The sequence below is a fragment of the Sebastes fasciatus genome, chromosome 17 (assembly GCF_043250625.1).
Source record: "Sebastes fasciatus isolate fSebFas1 chromosome 17, fSebFas1.pri, whole genome shotgun sequence".
NCBI classification, from domain to species: domain Eukaryota; kingdom Metazoa; phylum Chordata; class Actinopteri; order Perciformes; family Sebastidae; genus Sebastes; species Sebastes fasciatus.
Window position 1 is genome coordinate 3732614 of NC_133811.1, and position 19870 is coordinate 3752483.

Genomic DNA, 19870 nt, shown 5'->3' on the forward strand with positions numbered 1-19870 from the left:
GCAGAGCATTATCATTTCTCACTTAGCATTTGGACTTTGGCCCTTTAGAGTTTAAAACCTTTTGTAAAGAAAACTCTTTGAGTTTGAAACCACTGAGAGAAACTACTGGAAAGCGGATCTTGTTGGAGAACTAAACTTTTGGATAAATCAACTACATTGTGGGAAACCGAGGAGCCTGAAGATATCCTTCAGCAGACCACTGATGGAGGAGCAGCTGATGGGAGTCTCCCCTGAGCTGGACAACAACAGGCCAGGTTAAACAACTTTTATATTTACTTTATCATTTTATTTATTGATTCATTGCCTTAAAATCCTTAAAAACGTTCTCCGTATAGAAATCAGTGTAACTTGTTGAGTTTAGAGGTGAACCGTTCACACCATCTTATTAGGCCTGTTGGAAAAAACACAGATTTGATGAAAACTGACACTCAGTGGACGATTTCTCCATGTATGTAAAATGATTGTGGAGCGGGTTAACAATGTGTGTAATGGTTTGAAAACACTCTTATTTTGGTTTGAGGGCATCAAATCTTCCAAAGTTGACATCAAAAATACTGAAAAAAGATGGCGACTGGGCCACATTTCATAAAATGCTCAGCATGTATTTTAGTTGCTCACCATGGAAACGACGTAACAGGTAGGAGCTGACGTCAGGACGTCCAGGTGTAATGAGACGTGCTTCTGTGCAAATGCGACCCTGAGATGGTTTGTTTTCATTGTTGAAGCTCGACTTGTTGTAGAAACACCTGCTGCTTTTAGTTCATCACATCTAAATCAACTTATTGGTAACATTTAACATAGAAATGTGCATTGCTTGTTAGTGTGGTGTTTTGTCTTCGAGGGACAAGAGAGAGATTTGTTCAGTAACTGCATGTGACTACATGTGCACGTGCTGCGTCCATGATCACACACACGCGCTGTGATATGCAGCTCCTAAACTGGGACAATAATAAACTAAAGAGGTTCCTCTGGTCATGTTGGATTCATGTACTGAAGCCATGGTTCACTGTGCGTAATGACGCAATGCATATTAAACACATTCACGCTGTTTATTGCAAACCACTGGTCATTTAGTCCACACAAACACTGAAGTCCTTACAACTGTCTGCTGCTAAATAAACATGTAGCTCTCATTTTCCCCCGTTGTCCCGGTGCTCCCGGTGTCCCCGGGTTTGTATTTTTGTCTAAAGAAGGCTTTGCGGCTGGAATCTGAATCCAGATCAGAAAAGTAAAAGCGCATAGCGTGAGCCCCTCCTTATGGAGGACGGAACCTGCCAAAATAAAAAATAAATATATATAAAATACTCGATAAATAAATTAATAAATGTCATTAAATGTAGCAAAAATAATATTAAAAATAAATGTAGCCATAAATTAATTGATAAAATGTGACATAATTTGTCTGTTTTAATCTTTCTATTAATTCCCTTATTTATTTACTCTACTGTTTAATTTTCCCTTTTATTTATTCATATATTTATTTTGATAAATTTGTTTTGTTTTTTTTGCATTTTTTTTTGCCGAATTTTTCATTTATATTTCCATTTATGTTTTTATTTACTTTCTATTTAAATGTGTTTCTTTCTTTATTTATTTATTTATTCAGTTATTTATGTATTTATGCATGATTTCTTTGGATTTCACCCCTTGTTGATATCCCAAAATGTATTTATTTCTGTATTCTTTTCTTTATGCATTTCTGCCTCATTATACTATACTATACTATATTATACTATACTATACTATACTAAACTATACTATACTATACTATACTATACTATACTATACCATACTATACTTATAGCCTGATATATATTGTCAAAATGTGTATTATGTGATTTTTTTTTCTCATTCCCTCATCTGTTCAAACTAACAGAGGCAGAGCTGCACAGTGTTTGATATTACTGTTAAAAGGCAGAGCCCCGTGTGTGTTGTTCGCTTCGGGACACGTGTAGTGCAGTCGACGTATTTCTAATTTACGTGTGTCTTTTTCGATTATTGCAAACTTATTCAAAATGATTTCATGTTATTTAGAATTTTTGCCCCTCAGGTGGTGTGAACTCCATCGTCGAGCGTCCTGCACCAGATGGCCTCCCTGAAGTCATCGGGATCGTCAATGACGACGAAGGTAATCTTCCTATCTACGGCTCTTCTGATAAGGAAGAGGTAGGTGAGGTCGAGATTGCTGTTGACGAAGGTGAGGTCAGGCTTGATTTTGTTGGTGAGCGTCATGTCTTCAACAGAGTTATTGCTCATGTAATGGCCCTCTCTGACATTGAGGAGGAGGAGGAGGAGGATGAAGACGCCTGGTCTGACCCGAGCGAAGATTCTGGTTACGAGTCCAAATCCGAGCATGAAGAGGACTCTGAAGACGATGATATCAACGTCATCATCAGACCTCTCTCCCTCTCAACCAGCTGTTCCCAGCTCCGAGCTTTTGGCAGGGATTGCACCGAGGGTCATCTCCTGTTGGCCGTCCCGCTGGAGCTCCTTTCTGCTGCCCTTTTGGTGTTCTTCCCGCGCAGCAAGAGGAACGCCCTGAAGAAGGTCAACCGTCAGTCTGTCAGAGGTCAGAAGAGTCCGCCCCCTCAACCTCAGGCCTCAGCAGCTCCACAAAGAGGAACAGGGAAGAGGACTGCACAGAGCAGTTAGGTGTGACGAGGCAGAGCCAGTGTGAGGACAGCCATGAGGAGCCAACATCTTCCACTTCAGGCCTCAGCAGCTCCGCGAAGAGGAGCAGGGAAGAGGACTGCACAGAGCAGGTAGGTGTGAAAAGGCAGCGCCAGTATGAGGACAGCCATGAGGAGCCAGCATCCTCCACTTCAGGCCTCGGCTCCTCCACTAACCGGAGCAGGGAAGAGGACTACTACAGGTACGGCTTCAGGAGATACTGGCAGTTCTCACCTGATAACAGCGACTCAGATTCAGACTGAGTGCTGTTTGCTGCAGGATTGTACAACCGTTGCCTCTGACAGGACTGATAAAGCCCCAGGCAGCCTTCCCATGCATCTGGCGGGGTTGGCCATATAGGTTGCTTGAACAAGAGCTTTTTTTTTTTATATCTCTTTTATATATGAATTTCCTTTTGAGACATAGTTGATGATGCTAAATGCTGATACCAGAGGTAAGGTAACAATTAATGGTTGTTGTTCTGTTATGTATTTTTCTTTATAAAGTAGAGATGGCTATACCAGACAAAGGTAAGTCAACACTTAATGACAGCATTAACACAAGTCTCCTGAAAGTCTCACTTATCACTAATTGAGAAATTGTATATTTTACTAACTCTCTATCTTTTTGTTTTTTAAGTTAGGAGTAGGTGGCTGTACCAGACGGAGCTATGGTAATAATTACTAACATTAAGACAAGTCTCCAAGTCTCTTTTACTCAGGTATTAGGCACCAACCAGATGAGAAGGATGGAGGACTACAGGACCAGATGAGAAAAATGGATAATGGACGAATATAAAATCTTTATTACAAAATTTGTTTCTTTTTTACAGTCGTCATTTAGAAGCAGTTTAAAGGGAAGAAGGGCGACAGTAGACACCTCTGACAGCTAGCCCCCTCCCCAGGGTCTGGGGGCAGCTTAAGGGGGTAACCTGTCTCAGGAAACAAAAAAAAAGAAAGGAAAAAGGGAAAAAAATATATATAAATGTAAATACAAATAAAGACCAATATATAAAGACAAAATATGACAACATAACATTCTCGGACCATGGGATATTATAAGCCATCCCTGCCACGAAAAATACTCAACTCCCCACCCCACCCCTCTCTCTCTTTCCCGCCCTTTTCTTTCTCCTCTTTAAATACAAACAAACAAACACTCTACACCCCCCACACTTTATACATACAAACACACACAACTGTACACACACACTGGAACCTTACACAACAGACTGCCCTGCACTGTCAATAACACTACCCTCCCTCCCTCCACCAACATCTCTTAATTATTTGTCTCATTTTGTTCGTTTTGTTGGAATTGGCTTGTCCCGTTCATGTTGTCATGACTTCCGATGTATTTTATTTATTTATTTTTCTCTTTTGTTTGTTTCTGTTTGTCTTGTCAAATTTCCACTGTTTTGTCATGCTTCACTAAATAAAAAAGTAAAAAAAAAAAAAAAGAAGCAGTTTAATATGATAAAGCATCAGTTCCACTCTGAGCTATATATATATATATATATATATATATTCAATTAATGCTGCTTTCATGTGATGCTTAATAACAAACATTATCATTATCATAATTTGTTAATGTTGGGGGGAAAAAAATCAGGCTATAAGTATAGTATAGTATAGTATAGTATAGTATAGTAGTCAAATATGTGGTTGCCCCTAATTTGTATAATGAGGCAGAAATACATAAAGAAAAGAATACAGAAATAAATACATTTGGGGAAATAAATAAAGGCTGAAATGCAAAGTGGAAATCATGCATACATATATAAATAACAAAATAAATAAATACACATATTTAGATATAAAATGAATAAAAACATAAATGGAAAGAAAATTAAAAAATGCCGAAAAATAATTAATTCATAAATAAAAATTCATAAATAAAAGGGACAAGTAAACAGCAGAGTAAATAAATATTTTATAGCGTGTATTTACTTTAATATACTAAGTACCAAAACCATCCAATTATTATAAAATAAATAACATTTCTTTCTAAATAATACTGTACTGGGCCTATTTTCAATGTACAGTCAAACAGTGAACACATGAAAACAGAATATAAAGATATAAATTTATGAACAGCAATATACACTTAAGTTTAACCCAGCCTCGAGGCACCGATGATAACTAACATTCATCACGCTCGGAGCATAAATATGCGCAAATATGGCGCACTGTGTGTCTCCCTGGCAACGAAGCGGAACCGGAAACACGGCGGAGAGATGTCGAAGCGCAGAATGAATTATGTGAGACTCAAACAGTCCGTGTAGCTGTTCCAGCTTTTAATTAGGAGCTTTTTTAGTGTTTATTTATCTCAGATATCTACTACTTGTTCGTTTTGGCCTGTTAAGGTAAGCTAACCCGTCCCTCTGAGTCCGGGCCGAGCCGTGCCGGGCTGTACAGGTTGATATTTAGCTGAATATGAACTCAAAACGACGTTTGCTCCGGACACAACAGAGAATGGGTGGAAGGGATGCGCTTGGTTTTGGTGTACTGTCAGCCCCGAGCCAGTCAAGTCCCCAGTCAGTCAAGTGGACAAGTGGAACTGCGCCCACACGGGACTACACGTTACTCAGATTAAACTTCCCTGGTCAATACAAAACATTAAACTTTCATTGATTAGCTAGTAGCTAGCTACCTAGCTGCTCTCTCCATCCTATCATAAGTAGCTCGCTATCTAGCTGGAGAGCATAGCTTTAGTGTACGTGGGGGTTGTTTACTTCATGTGCTTCACTTTTAATACAAATAATAGATACATGTACAGAAAATAAACTGAATATGGCCATCTATTTTCAGCAAGGACATGTAAGAGACAAATGATGTTGTCATAAGTGGGCAAAGTGTATATATATATTTGTTTTACAAATAAAACTACTACCTTAGTGTAAATATCCATTCCATAAATTACAAGGCATTATATTGGCAGCAAAATGTAAGTTTTTGTTTTTTTTAATGATGAAAAGTAACCCTGATCAGAATCAAAAGGTTTATTGCCAGGTAACGTTAGGTTTCCACATACACAAGATAAAATAAAACTATTCTGAGGGAAAGTGTTGTGCAGTAGCTGTAGTACAAAGTAGGAAAGATATAGAGTACACATAAACAAAACAGTAAAGATCATCTCTCTGCATGTGTGAGGTACATGAAGATGAATTAACCATGGTATTTTAGTGCACAACGGTCATAATAAATATATAGTAGAAAAAGAGAAACAAGTACTTCAAGTTAAGAATCGTAAATATAAAACAGTAATTCACATTAAAAGAAATATGTAAAATACATCTTCAGTGGCATTTTCTCAGACTTGACAAAGCCACAGAAAACATGACTTTTGACAATACAGTCATCTGTTTTTAGAGACTTGGTAGTACTCCCACTGATGAGTAAACTGATCCTGTGTGATAATTGGGGCTGTCAGTTGATAAAACTATTTAATACTCTTATCAACATGGCAGTGGGCAAATATTTTTGCTTTATGCAAATGTATGTATATATTTATTATTGGAAATCAATTAACAACACAAAACAATGACAAACATTGTCCAGAAACCCTCACAGGTACTACATTTAGCATAAAAAATATGCTCATATTATAACATGGTGAACTCGAGCCCAGCAGGCAACAACAGCTGTCAGTGTGTAAGTGTGCTGACTTGACTATGACTTGCCCCCAAACTGCATGTGATTATCATTAAGTGGGCATGTCTGTAAAGGGGAGACTCCTGGGTACCCATAGAACCCATTTTCATTCACATATTTGGAGGTCAGAGGTAAAGGGACCCCTTTGAAAATGGCCATGACAATTTTTCCTTGCCAAAATTTAGCGTACGTCTGGAGCGTTGTTTAAAGTCCTTCGTGAGAAGCTATTATGACATTGTACCTTTTTAAAACAGAGCCCGATACAACTTAAAAATCGCAAGTTGCGTTAATGCGTTAAAGAAATTAGTGGCGTTAAATTAATTTGCGTTAAAGTGTTAATATGATATAGCATTCATTTTGAACCAGGTACTTCAATGTCACTTTCATTTTTGCTGACATAGAACTCTAATCTGTTCACACAATCCCTTATAACCCTTACTGTAGGTCACTGTGATGCCTTAAAAACAAATGTTCAAATCTTTTTCACTGTTCACCAGGGGAGGATGAGTGTGGAGACGGTGGACCGGGTAGCCGCTGTGACCAGCAGTCGGCCCAGCACGCCTCTTCAGACGTCATGGTTTGAGTTCCTCCTGGACGGCAGCCTGCTGGAGCATCACCTGCAGAAGTCCAACCCAGGTCAGCTCAGCGTTACTTATGACTAACAGTTATTATATAATGTCTTGTTGTAGATTGTACTGGTCTCTTAATCAGATAAACTCAGTTAATAACAAGAGTGGACAACATTTCAGTGATAGCTCAATTAATACTGATTCTCCTCCTTGAATAAACATCTGGACTCTATCAACTGTGATACAACTTTATGTCAGTGAGTTGAACAAGGCTAAAAATATATGTACTCATGATGTTGCAAATATTTTTTCATGAAAATATCTATATTTCATGCCTTTTGTTATGGCATAAATACTTTTTGTTGTATCATGTCCTTTGAGTAAAGTGCATTCATTAGCTGCAAAGTGTAAGTACTTTAATTCTGATTTATTATGGAATTCATAGAAATAGTTACCCTCATGTTTTGCATAATAATCATCCATTAAAGGGTAACATTGTTTTTTTTTTCAACCTGGATCCTATTTTCTCATGTTTTTGTGTCTAAAGTGACTAATGGGAACAACATTTTTTAAAACTGGTGCAGTATTGAGGGATAACACTGTAACAGACAGCTGCGAAATGAGCTGCGATACATACTCATACAATACTCCTAGCTTTTCATTTGTCAAGTATTTGATTCACACAGGACAGGAGTATACAAAAATAGGCTTTACCATGTGGTTATTTCATATAGACAATTTATTTATTGAATTACCAGAAAACATGCTATATTGTGATATATATTGTTATCGAAATATGAAATTACCTATATCGGGGTAGAAGACTGTGGCCATATTGCCCAGTCCTAATAGTCGCTATTTGTCAGTTAGACACAAAAACTTGGGAAAATAGGGGCAATGTTGAAAAATACCCTTTAAAGAGTACATTTTAATTTTATTGTTTTAAGGTGAATTCTTCTCCCTGCTGTGGGGCCAAACATGAACAACGAGACACCATATTGTGATATTTGCAGTGCATCTGAATGAGATATCATAACGATATACTTTAGGTGTTGGTGCCTTTTTTGTCAGAATCACAGAGCAAAGTACTCCGTCTCCTCCAGAAGTATTTCTTGGAAATGTAATGAATTATCTCCTGAAGAGGGATGCTGATGATGAGCAATTTAATGAAAAGGGGGTCCACTATAAAAATGAATTACAACATATAATAGATTTATTAAATGGAACAGCCTAAAAAGCATTCAAGGTTGGATATATTTGTAAAGTCAGCGTCTTGAGTGGACACTTTGAATTAATCTACTGTGTGCCCATTAATGCTCATTAAAACATAATCATATGTATGTTTTTCCACAGACCCGATAGCGGTGCAGCTGATCATCCAGTTCCTGGAGCAGGCGTCCAAGCCCTCCGTGAACGAGCAGAATCAAGTGCAGCCTCCAGCAGACAACCGCAGGAACCGCACCCTGAAGCTGCTGGCCCTGAAAGTAGCCGCCCACATGAAGTGGGACCTGGATGCTCTTGAGAAAGGGTAAGTGTGTGTGTGAAAGGCTCTTTAGACTTATAATGCGGAGGCCGTCAGTGGGAATTTTCAAGCTTGTCGATGCATTTGTAGCAAGTCCCCAGGAAGAGCGCCGGTCGTCGATCCCAACTTTTGTAGTGGCCAAACGGCGGTACTGCAACTTCCGTGTCCGTCACGTGATGCCACTGGGCCCAAAAATACTTTTTCCCACATTGGGAAAGAGACGTCTGTAACTCAGCGGATAATTTTTTTTTAGGTGAATCAACTTCCCAGTACGAACACCTAAACAGCCCTTATTTAAAAAATTAAGTTTTCTAAGTTGTAAAATTAACTAATAGCCAAATACAGAGTTATTTCCCTTCCTCCGTTCCTTGTGAATGAGACCCAGACTGAGGCTGGAGCGCAAGCCGTGATGACAGCGTGACGTTGGGACCACGTGACCGAGTCATGCGACCGAGCAAACGCTACTGCGCATGTTCCATGTGCCCAAGATCCGGGTACTTTTCCAGACAGAAGTCGAGCCATTTTGGCTTCATGCGTCACTGAGCAACTCTCATAGGAATGAACGGGGCCCCGCCTCCAACGCTGTATCCAGTTCTCTTAATACATCTATGGTTTATAGCGGTCCAAATTAAATTGAGCTACTTTTTTTTTTGTAACTACTAAAAATATATATATTAAAAAAATACAGAAGGAATGTTCTAGTTAAGAGCTGCACGGTGGTGCAGTGGTTAGCACTGCCGCCTCACAGCAAGAGGGTCGCAGGTTCAAACCCGGCTTGGGGCCCTTCTGTGTGGAGTTTGCATGTTCTCCCCGTGTCAGCGTGGGTTTTCTCCGGGTTCTCCCACAGTCCAAAGACATGCAGGCTAACTTGACTCTAAATGTCCCGTAGGTGTAAATGGTTGTCTGTCTCTATGTGTCAGCCCTGTGATAGTCTGGAGACCTGTCCAGGGTGTACCCTGACAGATAATGGATGTTCTATTTAACTATGAATGTGTGTTATAAAGTAAACCTTGTTTTCTTTTCTGGTGGTGGAATTAGTGTTGCTTTGTGGGAGCAGGTATTTTTAATTTTGTTGATTTAAGTCTGTGATTGGGCTCTGTGGGAGATGTCCTGGTCTACACATCATATTCTACAGACTTAAGAAAACATATTTGTATGGTACAGACAGATGCCCGCAAAAATCAAACCATAATAATTTTTTTCAAAATGAGAATATTGATGTAAAAATGATCATTCCCTCTAATATCGTAAATCATATCGCATTTGCAGTATCAGTATCACAATTAGATATTTTTCAAAATGCTGCAGCCCTATACGTGTCTCTAATAATTATTGTGTGTTATATCAAATCATACAGCATTATGTAATAATTGATCCTTCTTCCCTGCCAGCTTGACCATTCCAGTATTAAACATGTTACTGAACGAGCTCCTCTGTGTGAGCAAAGTGCCACCGGGGGTTAAACACGTGGACCTGGACCTGTCCACTCTGCCTCCTACCACGGCCATGGCTGTCATCATATACAACCGCTGGTGAGTGAGATCCACGGGGAAAGCACGCAAAACTCACCGAAGTACTGAGAGAGAGTCTCTAACCCTCTAGTGATTGCATTAGTCCCGAAGAATAAATGTTGATGAAAGGAAGAAACAGCTGAAATGGAAAAAAGAACAAAGAGTCTGAACCATCTTCATGTCCATGTCTTCTTGTGTCTTTCAAAGGGCCATCAGAGCCATCGTGCTGAGCAGCTTTCCAGAGAAACAGACAAAACCGGGACCTCACCAGATGAACATGTAAATACTGCTCCTCCCTTCCTGTCACTTCCTCTGGTTTGGGTCAAGATAAAGTTGTTTTACAGAACAAATACACTCACTCGTGCTCATCTGAAACATCCAGGCCTAGTTGCACATAGAGTTTAACCCTCTGAGACCTGCGTGATCGGGGGGGCGATCCCGACTGACTTTACCGTCTTTCAGAGGCTGTAGCAGGTTCACTTTAGAGTAAAGATACTGATATCAAACCTAAGGAATCCATTGGTACCAATCATGTCATAGTAGCTTGTAGCGAAGGAGGCTAAATAACGCTCCAAACTTACACTAAGTCAGTTTTGGGGCAAAAAACATGGTTGTTTGAATGTAGTAAAAATTTGTTATTTTCGCCTATACTAAAATGATGTGTTTGAAAATGTCTGCATACTGGGGTCCCTAAACAGTCTTGAATTACATAAATTGAGTATCACTGTCAAGCTGAGACTCTTGTTGATCCAATGAGCCTGACTGTATTCATGTGTGATGATGTTAGTCCCCATAGGAGACATTTCATTGTAGTGAGACCATTTAAAAAAATTTTTAACTTCACTGTATAAAATGACCTGTGGTGACCTCTAGGATAATCACAGCCTCATGAAACTTTACAGCCACAAACTAAAGACCTAGAGCATTCAGAGGATGGATGGATCAAACTAGAGACCTAGAGCATTCAGAGGATGGATGGCTTTCCTAGCTAGATTGAAAATAAGGGGGTTTCTGAGCAGTTTACACAACAGAAGTGCTCGCCATCCAATCGCCGAAAAATGCAATTCTTGCAGAAATCTCCAAATGTCAAAAGTTTTTGATCCAAGATTACAGCATGGCTCTTTCTATGGGGTTCCTCAGGGTCTTGGTGTCTTAATGTGGTATTTTGGAGGGATTATTGATAATTTTTTATCAATTCTCAAGTGGTAAAAAAATGGTTAAATTTTGCTCCAAATCTGTGTAACAAAATGTATCAACCCAACGATTGCTGCAACAATTTATGAGACATAATAGAGCATGGGGATGACCATCATATACTTCTGTCATAATGTTCTAAACCCTTATACTTTTTTAAAAATTTATTTTAATTAACTAATTCACGTTTATTTCTGATTTATGACTAGAGCAACTTGACACACAGTGCTGAGCTGCATCTCAAATTAATCTCCAGGTTCCCAGATTTCAGATGATGTACACCACTTCTATGTGACATCTACTGCTGACCTGTTATCTCCCCCTAAAGACCCCCTGGACCTCCCTAAGAAAGACTAAAACGGGTCTATGTGGGTCTCAGAGGGTTAAAAAATAGAAATATAGCTATTTAATTGCTCAGTTTGAATGGCATCAAGACGATAGTGAGTTCATGTCTTGTGGCTTCTTGTAGGTTAAGTATCGTGCAGCAGGAGAAGGAGATGACTGAAAACATCCTTACTGTGGTGAGTACGAAATAGAAATCCTTAAACGTCGTCATGAAATATACTTTTTCGGACTATATCTGATATAAATAAACACGGTATCCACATTTTATCCACAAACTTTTGATTTTGTAAAGGTTTGGATGAACAACATGTCATTATAGCCCCTTTTCCGGTAATCCCTGTTTTGTCCCTGTCCTCTGTCTAAAAAAATATCTAGTAGGTCAAATGACTTTCCCATCATGTAACTTCATGCCCTCAGCTGAAAGAGCAGGCGACCGACTCCATCAGTGTCCTGGAGGGAGCCCTACAGCTGAAGAAAGACTTCTACGTTCACACCCTGAGGACTCTGGATCTGCTGGCTGCTGACGCCGCCGCCAACGGAGAGACGGAGTCCTCGACCGCAGGGCTTCGCATCAGCGCCGATGAGCTGCACTGTCAGGTTGGTGGACAACTCAGTGGTGTCTCGCTGCTGGGATTCAATCTTTGGGTTTAGATCACTCTGAGTACAATTCATCCAGATTACATACAATTAGATGAACTTTATTGATTCCTCCAATTAAGTTAATTGATTTCTAATGATAAATATATGGATACATTTGCATAAAGCAGCATATTTCTCCCCTCCCATGTTGATAAGAGTATTAAATACTTGACAAATCTCCCTTTGAGGTACATTTTGAACAGATAAACAATGGGCAATTAATCGCAATTATTGTATTTTGGTGTTTCAGGTGCATTATGATCTGGGAGGTATTTTCTTCCAGCAAGGCTGCACAGACCAAACTGCCTATGAGAAAGCCCGGGATCACTTCAGACAGACAAAGGAACTGTTAACAAAGGTAGATTTACTTGTATATTACTTAACCATGTCCTGATTTGTCTTGTTTTAGTCCTGTAATGACTGCAGTTTGCCACCAGCAGTCATTCCTTTAAAACTTTATTTTTCAGCTTGACTCGACTATCCATGTTCACCTGGACGGGAAACGTCTGGCTGGCTACTGGAACGCCTGCAAAGCTTTGACTGAAGACTGCGACCCCTCAGACTCCCAGAACACGCCCTACAATCAGATCAACAGCCTGATCAGGGCGCGCAACTACCAGGTCAGAGCAGACGCTGCAGTGAGCTTAAAGCCAAAGACTTTAATGCACCCAGGACTACGTAATGAGCAATGTGACATGCACAGTAGTAAGGCTCCAATTGTAAACTGAAGGCAAAAGGGAGGTTCCAGTGAGATATTCAGCACTGTAGTACTTTATAATATGTATTCTTCTCTCTGACAGGCTGTCATTGAAGCCTTCATCAAAGACAACGTGTGCCGCAGTTTGCCAAACAACTTCAGACGATCTGTTCTCAGGGAGTTCCTGTACAAAGTCCAGCAAGGGTGAGATTTTCAATCCAAAATCCAAACTAATTCAAACACAGCCGTTTGCAGTGTGACAAAGCCTATATATATATATATATGTTACGCATTGAAACATGAGGTACTGCTTGCATTGTATTTTTTTTTTTAATTTAGTTTATAGTGACAGACAGTCCAACTGCATGTCCACAAACAATCCAACAAACAAGCCATTTCTAACACTCTGCAGGGAATCGAGTCTGGATGAGGTTTGCTACAAGGTGTGTGTTTGCAACGCCGTCCGAGATGCTCTGGAAGGAGAAATGCTCAGTGTGCGTTTCCAGCAGCTCCTCCTCAAGCCCAGTAAAAGGATGGTGGACTTCATTTTAGAGGTACTTTCTCAAACTTCTTGTGTCCCAAGTAAGTGTGAGAAGCAGACAGGAGTACCAGCGCGGGAGCAAAGCAATGTACTGCTGTGTACGGGGGGGGCAGCAGCAAAACGGCTTTTAGACAACTAAACAATCAATATCGGCTTAAGTGTACACTATATTTTGAATATTTTCCCAACTTTATCTTGCCGTCAGACAGCCCTGTCTGACGGAGGACCGAAGCCGTAATCTATGCTCTCTTCAAAGCCACCAGACTCCATTGACAAAAACAGCAACTTTACCTCGCAGAACACGGAAGTTACTGGTCTGTAGCTGGTTTGTCTGTGTTATTGTTAAGGCTGTCAATCGATTAAAATATTTCATCGCGATTAATTAAAACATTTTTTTTATCTGTTCACAAAATGTTCCTTAAAGGGAGATTTGTCAAGTATTTAATACTCTTATCAACATGGGAGTGGGCAAATATGCTGCTTTATGCAAATGTATGTATATATTTATTATTAGAAATAAATTAACAACACAAAACAATGACAGATATTGTCCAGAAACCCTCACAGGTACTGCATTTAGCATAAAAAATATGCCCAAATCCTAACATGGCAAACTGCAGCCCAACAGGCAACAACAGTTGTCAGTGTGTGTCAGTGTGCTGACTTGACTATGACTTGCCCCAAACTGCATGTGATGATCATAAAGTGGGCATGTCTGTAAAGGGGAGACTCGTTGGTACCCATAGAACCTCCTTTACAACGAGCCAATATGACAACCTAAAGATCACAAGTCGCATTAATGCGTTAAAGAAATTAGAAATTCGTTCAAACTAATTTGTGTTAACTCGTTATTACGTGTTAACTCTGACAGCCCTCGTTATTGTCTGACCTTTGGTGTATCCGAACTAACACTTTGAAACACCAAAATCCCACAATAACACACACAAACTAACCGATGGACTGAAATTGCTGTTTTTGTCAAAGGAGACTGGTGGCTTTGAAGAGAGCATAGATGAATGTAATTTTGCTGCTGCCCCCGTCCACAGCGGTATATTGCTTTGCAGACAGTCCAAAAATATTAGTAAACATGAACATCTCTCTCTCAAATCCCAAAACTAGAGGGCTAAAACTCAACTGGAACTCTGCTCTCAGTGTCATCTAGAACATCTCTCCCAATTCATTGTCTATGGAGCAGTTCCAGACACACAAGTTTGAGTTTTAACACTCTAGCTTTTGGATTTGGGAGAGAGTTGTTCATGTTTACTAATATTTTTGGTCTTAGACCATCGGAATAACATGTATACATTTTTAAAATGAGCGTAGTCCCCCTTTAAGGAAAGAGGTTTTTGGGAGTTAAATTTGCAGGTTAAAATATTGAAGCTAGGAGCGCCGCTGTAATTCACCTGGTAGAGCAGGCCCCCCCTGTTCCAAGGCTGAGTCCTCTCTCTCTCCCCCCCTTTCAGTACTCTCTGTCTCTATCAATAAAAGCTAAAAAATAATTTTCTTGAGCTGTGCTGAGGTTTGAGGAGTTTGTGTATCTGGGACTGACCTGAATATTTCTCATGATTAAAAAATCAAATTGGAAGCTGCTGCACATTTGAATGAGACATTCTTCGTCCTGCAGGTGTGCACACTTTCGCTGGAAAAGGAGCGTCCGTCTGAGACATGCAGAAGAAACATGGCCGCTTTCATGAAGTGAGTGAGCGTCAGAGCCACACCCACTGACATACCAGCTAAAGTGACAATAAAACCTTTATTAGTAAAGAAATAGCAGAACCTACAGCTGGTAGCCTCTGTTAACGTACCCTGATCATCTTTTTAAAATGAGACCGTTGTCATCTTGCAGGACTCTGTGTGAAACCTTGGAGGAGCTGCCTCTGCTGTTCGTGGTGTCCTCTCATAAGCTCTTCATGGAGCTGCTGAAGGAGGAGGAGAGGAAGGTTCTGGTGGAGCAGCTGAGGAAGAGATCGGCCACAATCAACCTCAGCGCCAAGCCTCTACCTTCTTTCTACGACATTCCAGGTACAGCACTGAGAATTGTTCTTATGCTTACTATTCGGTGACATCCAGATTATGGGTTTGTTGTCAGGAAAGCTCTCAGTGGTGTGTTTCAGTCTCTTAAAGCTTGTGTCTTCATCGCTCCACAGCTTCAGCGAGTGTGAACATTGGGCAGCTGGAGCAGCAGCTCATCCTCTTACTGGAGCCGCGCAGGATCCGACAGATCCTCATCGAACTCCACGGCATGGCCGAACGACCCTTCTGGAGGGTCAACAGTAAGGTCAGAGGTCAACAGAGTGATACCGGAAGAGAAAGTGCTGATATCAAAGACATTTATATATTAGATATCTATAATAATGCTCCTGTTAAGAGTAATAATAACTAGGGCTGTTAACGCGATAATAACGCAAATGTGTTTTTTTTTTGTGTATTATTTTTATTGACAAATGTTGATGACAACATATAAGCCAAACAAAAATCAAAACCATAACCCAACCTAAAAATTCACACTCCTGCACTCGCACACTCACACACACATTTACCGGGCAGGAGTGGTACAAATAACTAAGAGAAAATTATCCAAACTGCGTGTCAAGGACAAAAGAAAAAGCATAAATATCATAACATACTGTATCATCATCATAATAGGAGTATTTGAAAAAAGAAAACTATCAATATATGAATACAAATGCTGTCAAACGGAGTCCAAATGTTGCGCAAAGGGGCCCCAAGATTCTTCCCATTCATGTTGATGTTTTAAATTATTCACAAATTTGTTTTTTGTTTGTTTCTTTAACGCATTAATGCAACGTGTGATTCTTAGGCTGTATGTCATACTAGCTTTTCGAGAAGGAGGATAAATAACGCTCCAAACTTGGCGCTGAATTTTGGCGAGGAAAAACTTTCATGGCCATTTTCAAAGGGGTCCCTTGACCTCTGACCTCCAGATATGTGAATGTAAATGGGTTTTATGGGTACCCACGAGTCTCCCCTTTACAGACATGCCCACTTTATGATAATCACATGTAGTTTGGGGCAAGTCATAGTCAAGTCAGCACACTGACACACTGACAGCTGTTGTTGTCTGTTGGGCTGCAGTTTGCCATGTTGCCAATTGAGCATATTTTTGTGTTAATTGATTTCCAATAATGAATATATATATATATATTCTGGCAGCATATTTGCCCACTCCCATGTTGACAAGAGTATTAAATACTTGACAAATCTTCCTTTTAAGGTACATTTTGAACAGATAAAAAAATGTGTGATTAATTTGCGATTAACTATTTTAATTGATTGACAGCCCTAGTAATATTCATTGTCAGATATAATGAAATCTAAACTGAAATAATACAAAAAATTCCCCCTTCTGTTTGTGTGTACAGTGGGAAGTTCCTCCGGACTACATCAACGTGATCCTCGGCATTAAAGACAACCTGACAAAGGACCTTGTTTACATCCTCATGGCCAAAGGACTCCACTGCATATCAATAAAGGTGTGCTTACTTGATAAGGGCTCAGAAATATAACCTTTTTCTAGTTTCAGGCTCACAATTATGCATCAAAATGGAAAAAGTAAACGCTGTGTGAAGAATGTTTTAACTCTCGGACTTGAGGCTCTGTAGACTGACTACTTTGTTCCACAGGATCCAAAACATGGAATGAGCTTGTTGAACTTTCTTAACTGTAAAGAATACCAAATGGCTTGCCACAATTATTTAAACCCTTACTGACAAAAAGGACATCAACAAGTGGTCCATCAGCTTTATTACAATAACAGTTCCGAGCAGTGAGAATCCGTTAATACTTGTTTCCTGTCGTCTCAGGACTTTGCCCACGCGCGGCAGCTTTTCTCAGCCTGCCTGGAGCTTGTTACAGAGTTCTCCCCGAAGCTGAGGCAGGTGATGCTGAACGAGATGCTGCTGCTGGAGGTTCGCGCGCACGAGACGATGGCGGCCGAGGGCAGCAAGGAGCGACCGCCGCCCGACCTTGTCAGCAGGGTCAGAGGATACCTGGAGATGAGGATTCACGGTGAGTGAGTGGAAACACCGTGGAGTTGTTACCTGGTCTTTACCCAGCTGTAATTTGTTTTAAATAGTCTGATGTCGGGCTGTGTGGTAAACTCCGTCACTCTGGTTCTGCAAGTTTAAAAGTTATTTGGCAAAACAAATATTTACGACACTTCTGGATGCACTCTAATATTAAGATTTGACCCTATCTACTGCATATGAACAGCATCGTAGCTCGCTCACTGTGGATTAATCCTGCAGTGGAATAAGGGATCATTTTTAGACGCACTAATAAATCAGGGGATGTCCTTATCTTTGTCTCCAGATCTGCCTCTGCGTCAGGTGGTTGGAGAGGAGTGTGTCGCCTTCATGTTGAACTGGAGGGAGAACGATTACCTGACTCTGCAGGTGCCACCATCTCTGGTCATGAACAACCCATACATCAAGGTAAAAAAAAACAACTGTGTTTACACCACTTTCAGGTCCATCACTGCTTCATTGTACCAGTTACATAGATGATATTATTTTCCCTTACATTATTCCAAGAAGTCCATAACATTTCTGTAGGTTATGAAACAGTTAAAAATGCCTTCTGCTATTTTATTTCTATCATGTTAATGTTGACTTAAACTTCAGCTTTGTATGCTCTGTAAAGGTACGGTTGCTGAACTAAGATTTTCAACAAATGTCACTGTTCAGATTCAATAATGGCCAACACAATATCAAAACTATCATGAATTTGTACATGCAGGCAGATAGAATTGTTTACAGTTAAAATCTTGAACTCTGATTTTCACTCTTAAAGGGACTGTTTGTAACTGTTTAAGCGTATAAATGTACCGGGTCGGGACACATGCGCGCTCGCAGATGGGCGTTCGCGTGTAGCTGTTGCCTCTCCTCCTCTGCTTGCTCGCCTTCACTCAGACAGCGCGCGCCTTCTCGCTCAGCTCGCTCTAGTATCTAGTAAATGTACAGTGGATGTTTGGGCAGAAATAAATGCTGCAGCTTCTCCAGACCAACAGAGGTTTCCCGTGTCTTGTGAAGTGACGGAGCTCTGCAGAGAGACACGTTATCATCTTGTTACCGACCGGGTGCTGGTGTCTTCCTGCTCTCTCCGGCTGCGGGTGGAGAGAGCAGGGAGAAACCGAAGTTTTGGTCGGAGACGATAACGTTTCTCTCTGCGGAGCCCCGTCACTTCACAAGACACGGGAAACCTCTGTTGGTCTGGAGAAGCTGCAGCAGTTATTTCTGCACAGACGTCCACTGAACATTCACTAGATATTCTCAGAGCTAAACTAACTCTTCTGCAGTGTGTAGTGTGCGCGGATGCACGTGAGAGTGGAGCGAAAGAGTGAGAACGAGCGCAGTGTGTGAGTGAAGGCAGGCAGAGGAGCAGAGGAGCAGAGGAGCAGAGTACAGCAGAGTACAGCAGAGTACAGCAGAGACTCCGGTCCTGGAGACCAAAGCTACGGTCTCCCCCGCGTCCTCCGACCTCGGCCAACACTGTTTAACAGACGGGCTTCAATAGATAGAACTTTGTGGTTTTGGTGCTTCCGTGTAGTTTGTGTTGGAGTCTGAGTCTGAACAGCACAGCCACACGCGAGTGCGCATGGGACACTGACCCGCAATGATTTATACAAGTAGGAAGTTACAAACAGTCCCTTTAATTTCTCCTTACCTTTCAATACAGAAACATGTTGGCCATGCTGACACAGCATGACATCCTTTATCTGCTTGTTGCTCCGATCAGTATTTCTAGATTAACAACAAAATGAATATGTGTATGTGACCTGTCCAGCACCAAATTACAGACACAGTTTATCAGGTAAAAAGACAGATATTGCCCTCATGAGTTGGTGGAGACCAAAACAGAGTAAATATTGGACTGGCATTTGTCAGGTGGACAGAAACAAAATAATATCATTGCGTCATGTGTGCTCGATGTGTAAATAGGCAACTGTTTACAAGGCATGGGAGATACCAACATTTTTTAATCTGATACAGATACTTTTTGTTACAATTTTAACAATACCGAAACTGATAATTTCCTGTGATTTTTCAAAATCATGGGCATTTTTAGAAAGAAAAAAAGATCGTTACACTCAAAGGTAAGTCACATGACACATACCAGCCATTAATAACAAATTTATTACAAAAGCAAATATAAATACAATTAAATAAAAAGGTTTGTGCTACTACATGTAAAAACTAGTCCAGCATTTTACAGAAATACTATGATTAAATAATAAGCTTCCTTATAACTTTCAGGGTGTGTTGTTTTGAAATGTTTGAAGAGGGACTACTTTCACAAATAGTGCATCTTGCTGTATTTGTATCTTTTTAACTTTTATTTTAAGCGGCCAGACTACTTTCCTTTCTGCCATTCTCTCACGTTTGATGTGGAAGTGTGCGACTATGTTCTGATGTCACATGGTTTCCACAGTCATGTGACACGGGGCAGCTAAATATGTCGGGGCTGTTTTGGCACAAACATTATGCAAAAGTAGTGAAAACATTCAGCA

General features: G+C 40.4%; 1 protein-coding gene across 3 annotated transcripts in view; it reads left to right on the top strand.

Moving 5' to 3' along the window:
• ints8 (integrator complex subunit 8) overlaps window positions 1-19870 on the top strand; it is a 26227-nt gene continuing 6357 nt past the window's right edge. The window contains exons 1-18 of one of the 3 annotated variants that reach the window (XM_074612606.1): window positions 1-254; window positions 2051-2128; window positions 6821-6959; window positions 8246-8420; window positions 9806-9946; window positions 10133-10204; window positions 11589-11640; window positions 11882-12061; window positions 12354-12461; window positions 12571-12723; window positions 12904-13004; window positions 13213-13354; window positions 14966-15036; window positions 15188-15363; window positions 15489-15619; window positions 16725-16835; window positions 17166-17370; window positions 17674-17795. In XM_074612606.1, coding sequence (XP_074468707.1) covers window positions 2087-2128; window positions 6821-6959; window positions 8246-8420; window positions 9806-9946; window positions 10133-10204; window positions 11589-11640; window positions 11882-12061; window positions 12354-12461; window positions 12571-12723; window positions 12904-13004; window positions 13213-13354; window positions 14966-15036; window positions 15188-15363; window positions 15489-15619; window positions 16725-16835; window positions 17166-17370; window positions 17674-17795 — 2121 coding nt within the window. In that variant the 5' untranslated portion in view covers window positions 1-254; window positions 2051-2086. Of the gene's footprint in view, window positions 255-2050; window positions 2129-4854; window positions 5036-6820; window positions 6960-8245; window positions 8421-9805; window positions 9947-10132; window positions 10205-11588; window positions 11641-11881; window positions 12062-12353; window positions 12462-12570; window positions 12724-12903; window positions 13005-13212; window positions 13355-14965; window positions 15037-15187; window positions 15364-15488; window positions 15620-16724; window positions 16836-17165; window positions 17371-17673; window positions 17796-19870 lie in introns of those variants that run through there. The other 2 variants (XM_074612604.1, XM_074612607.1) reach the window with 2 other exon arrangements.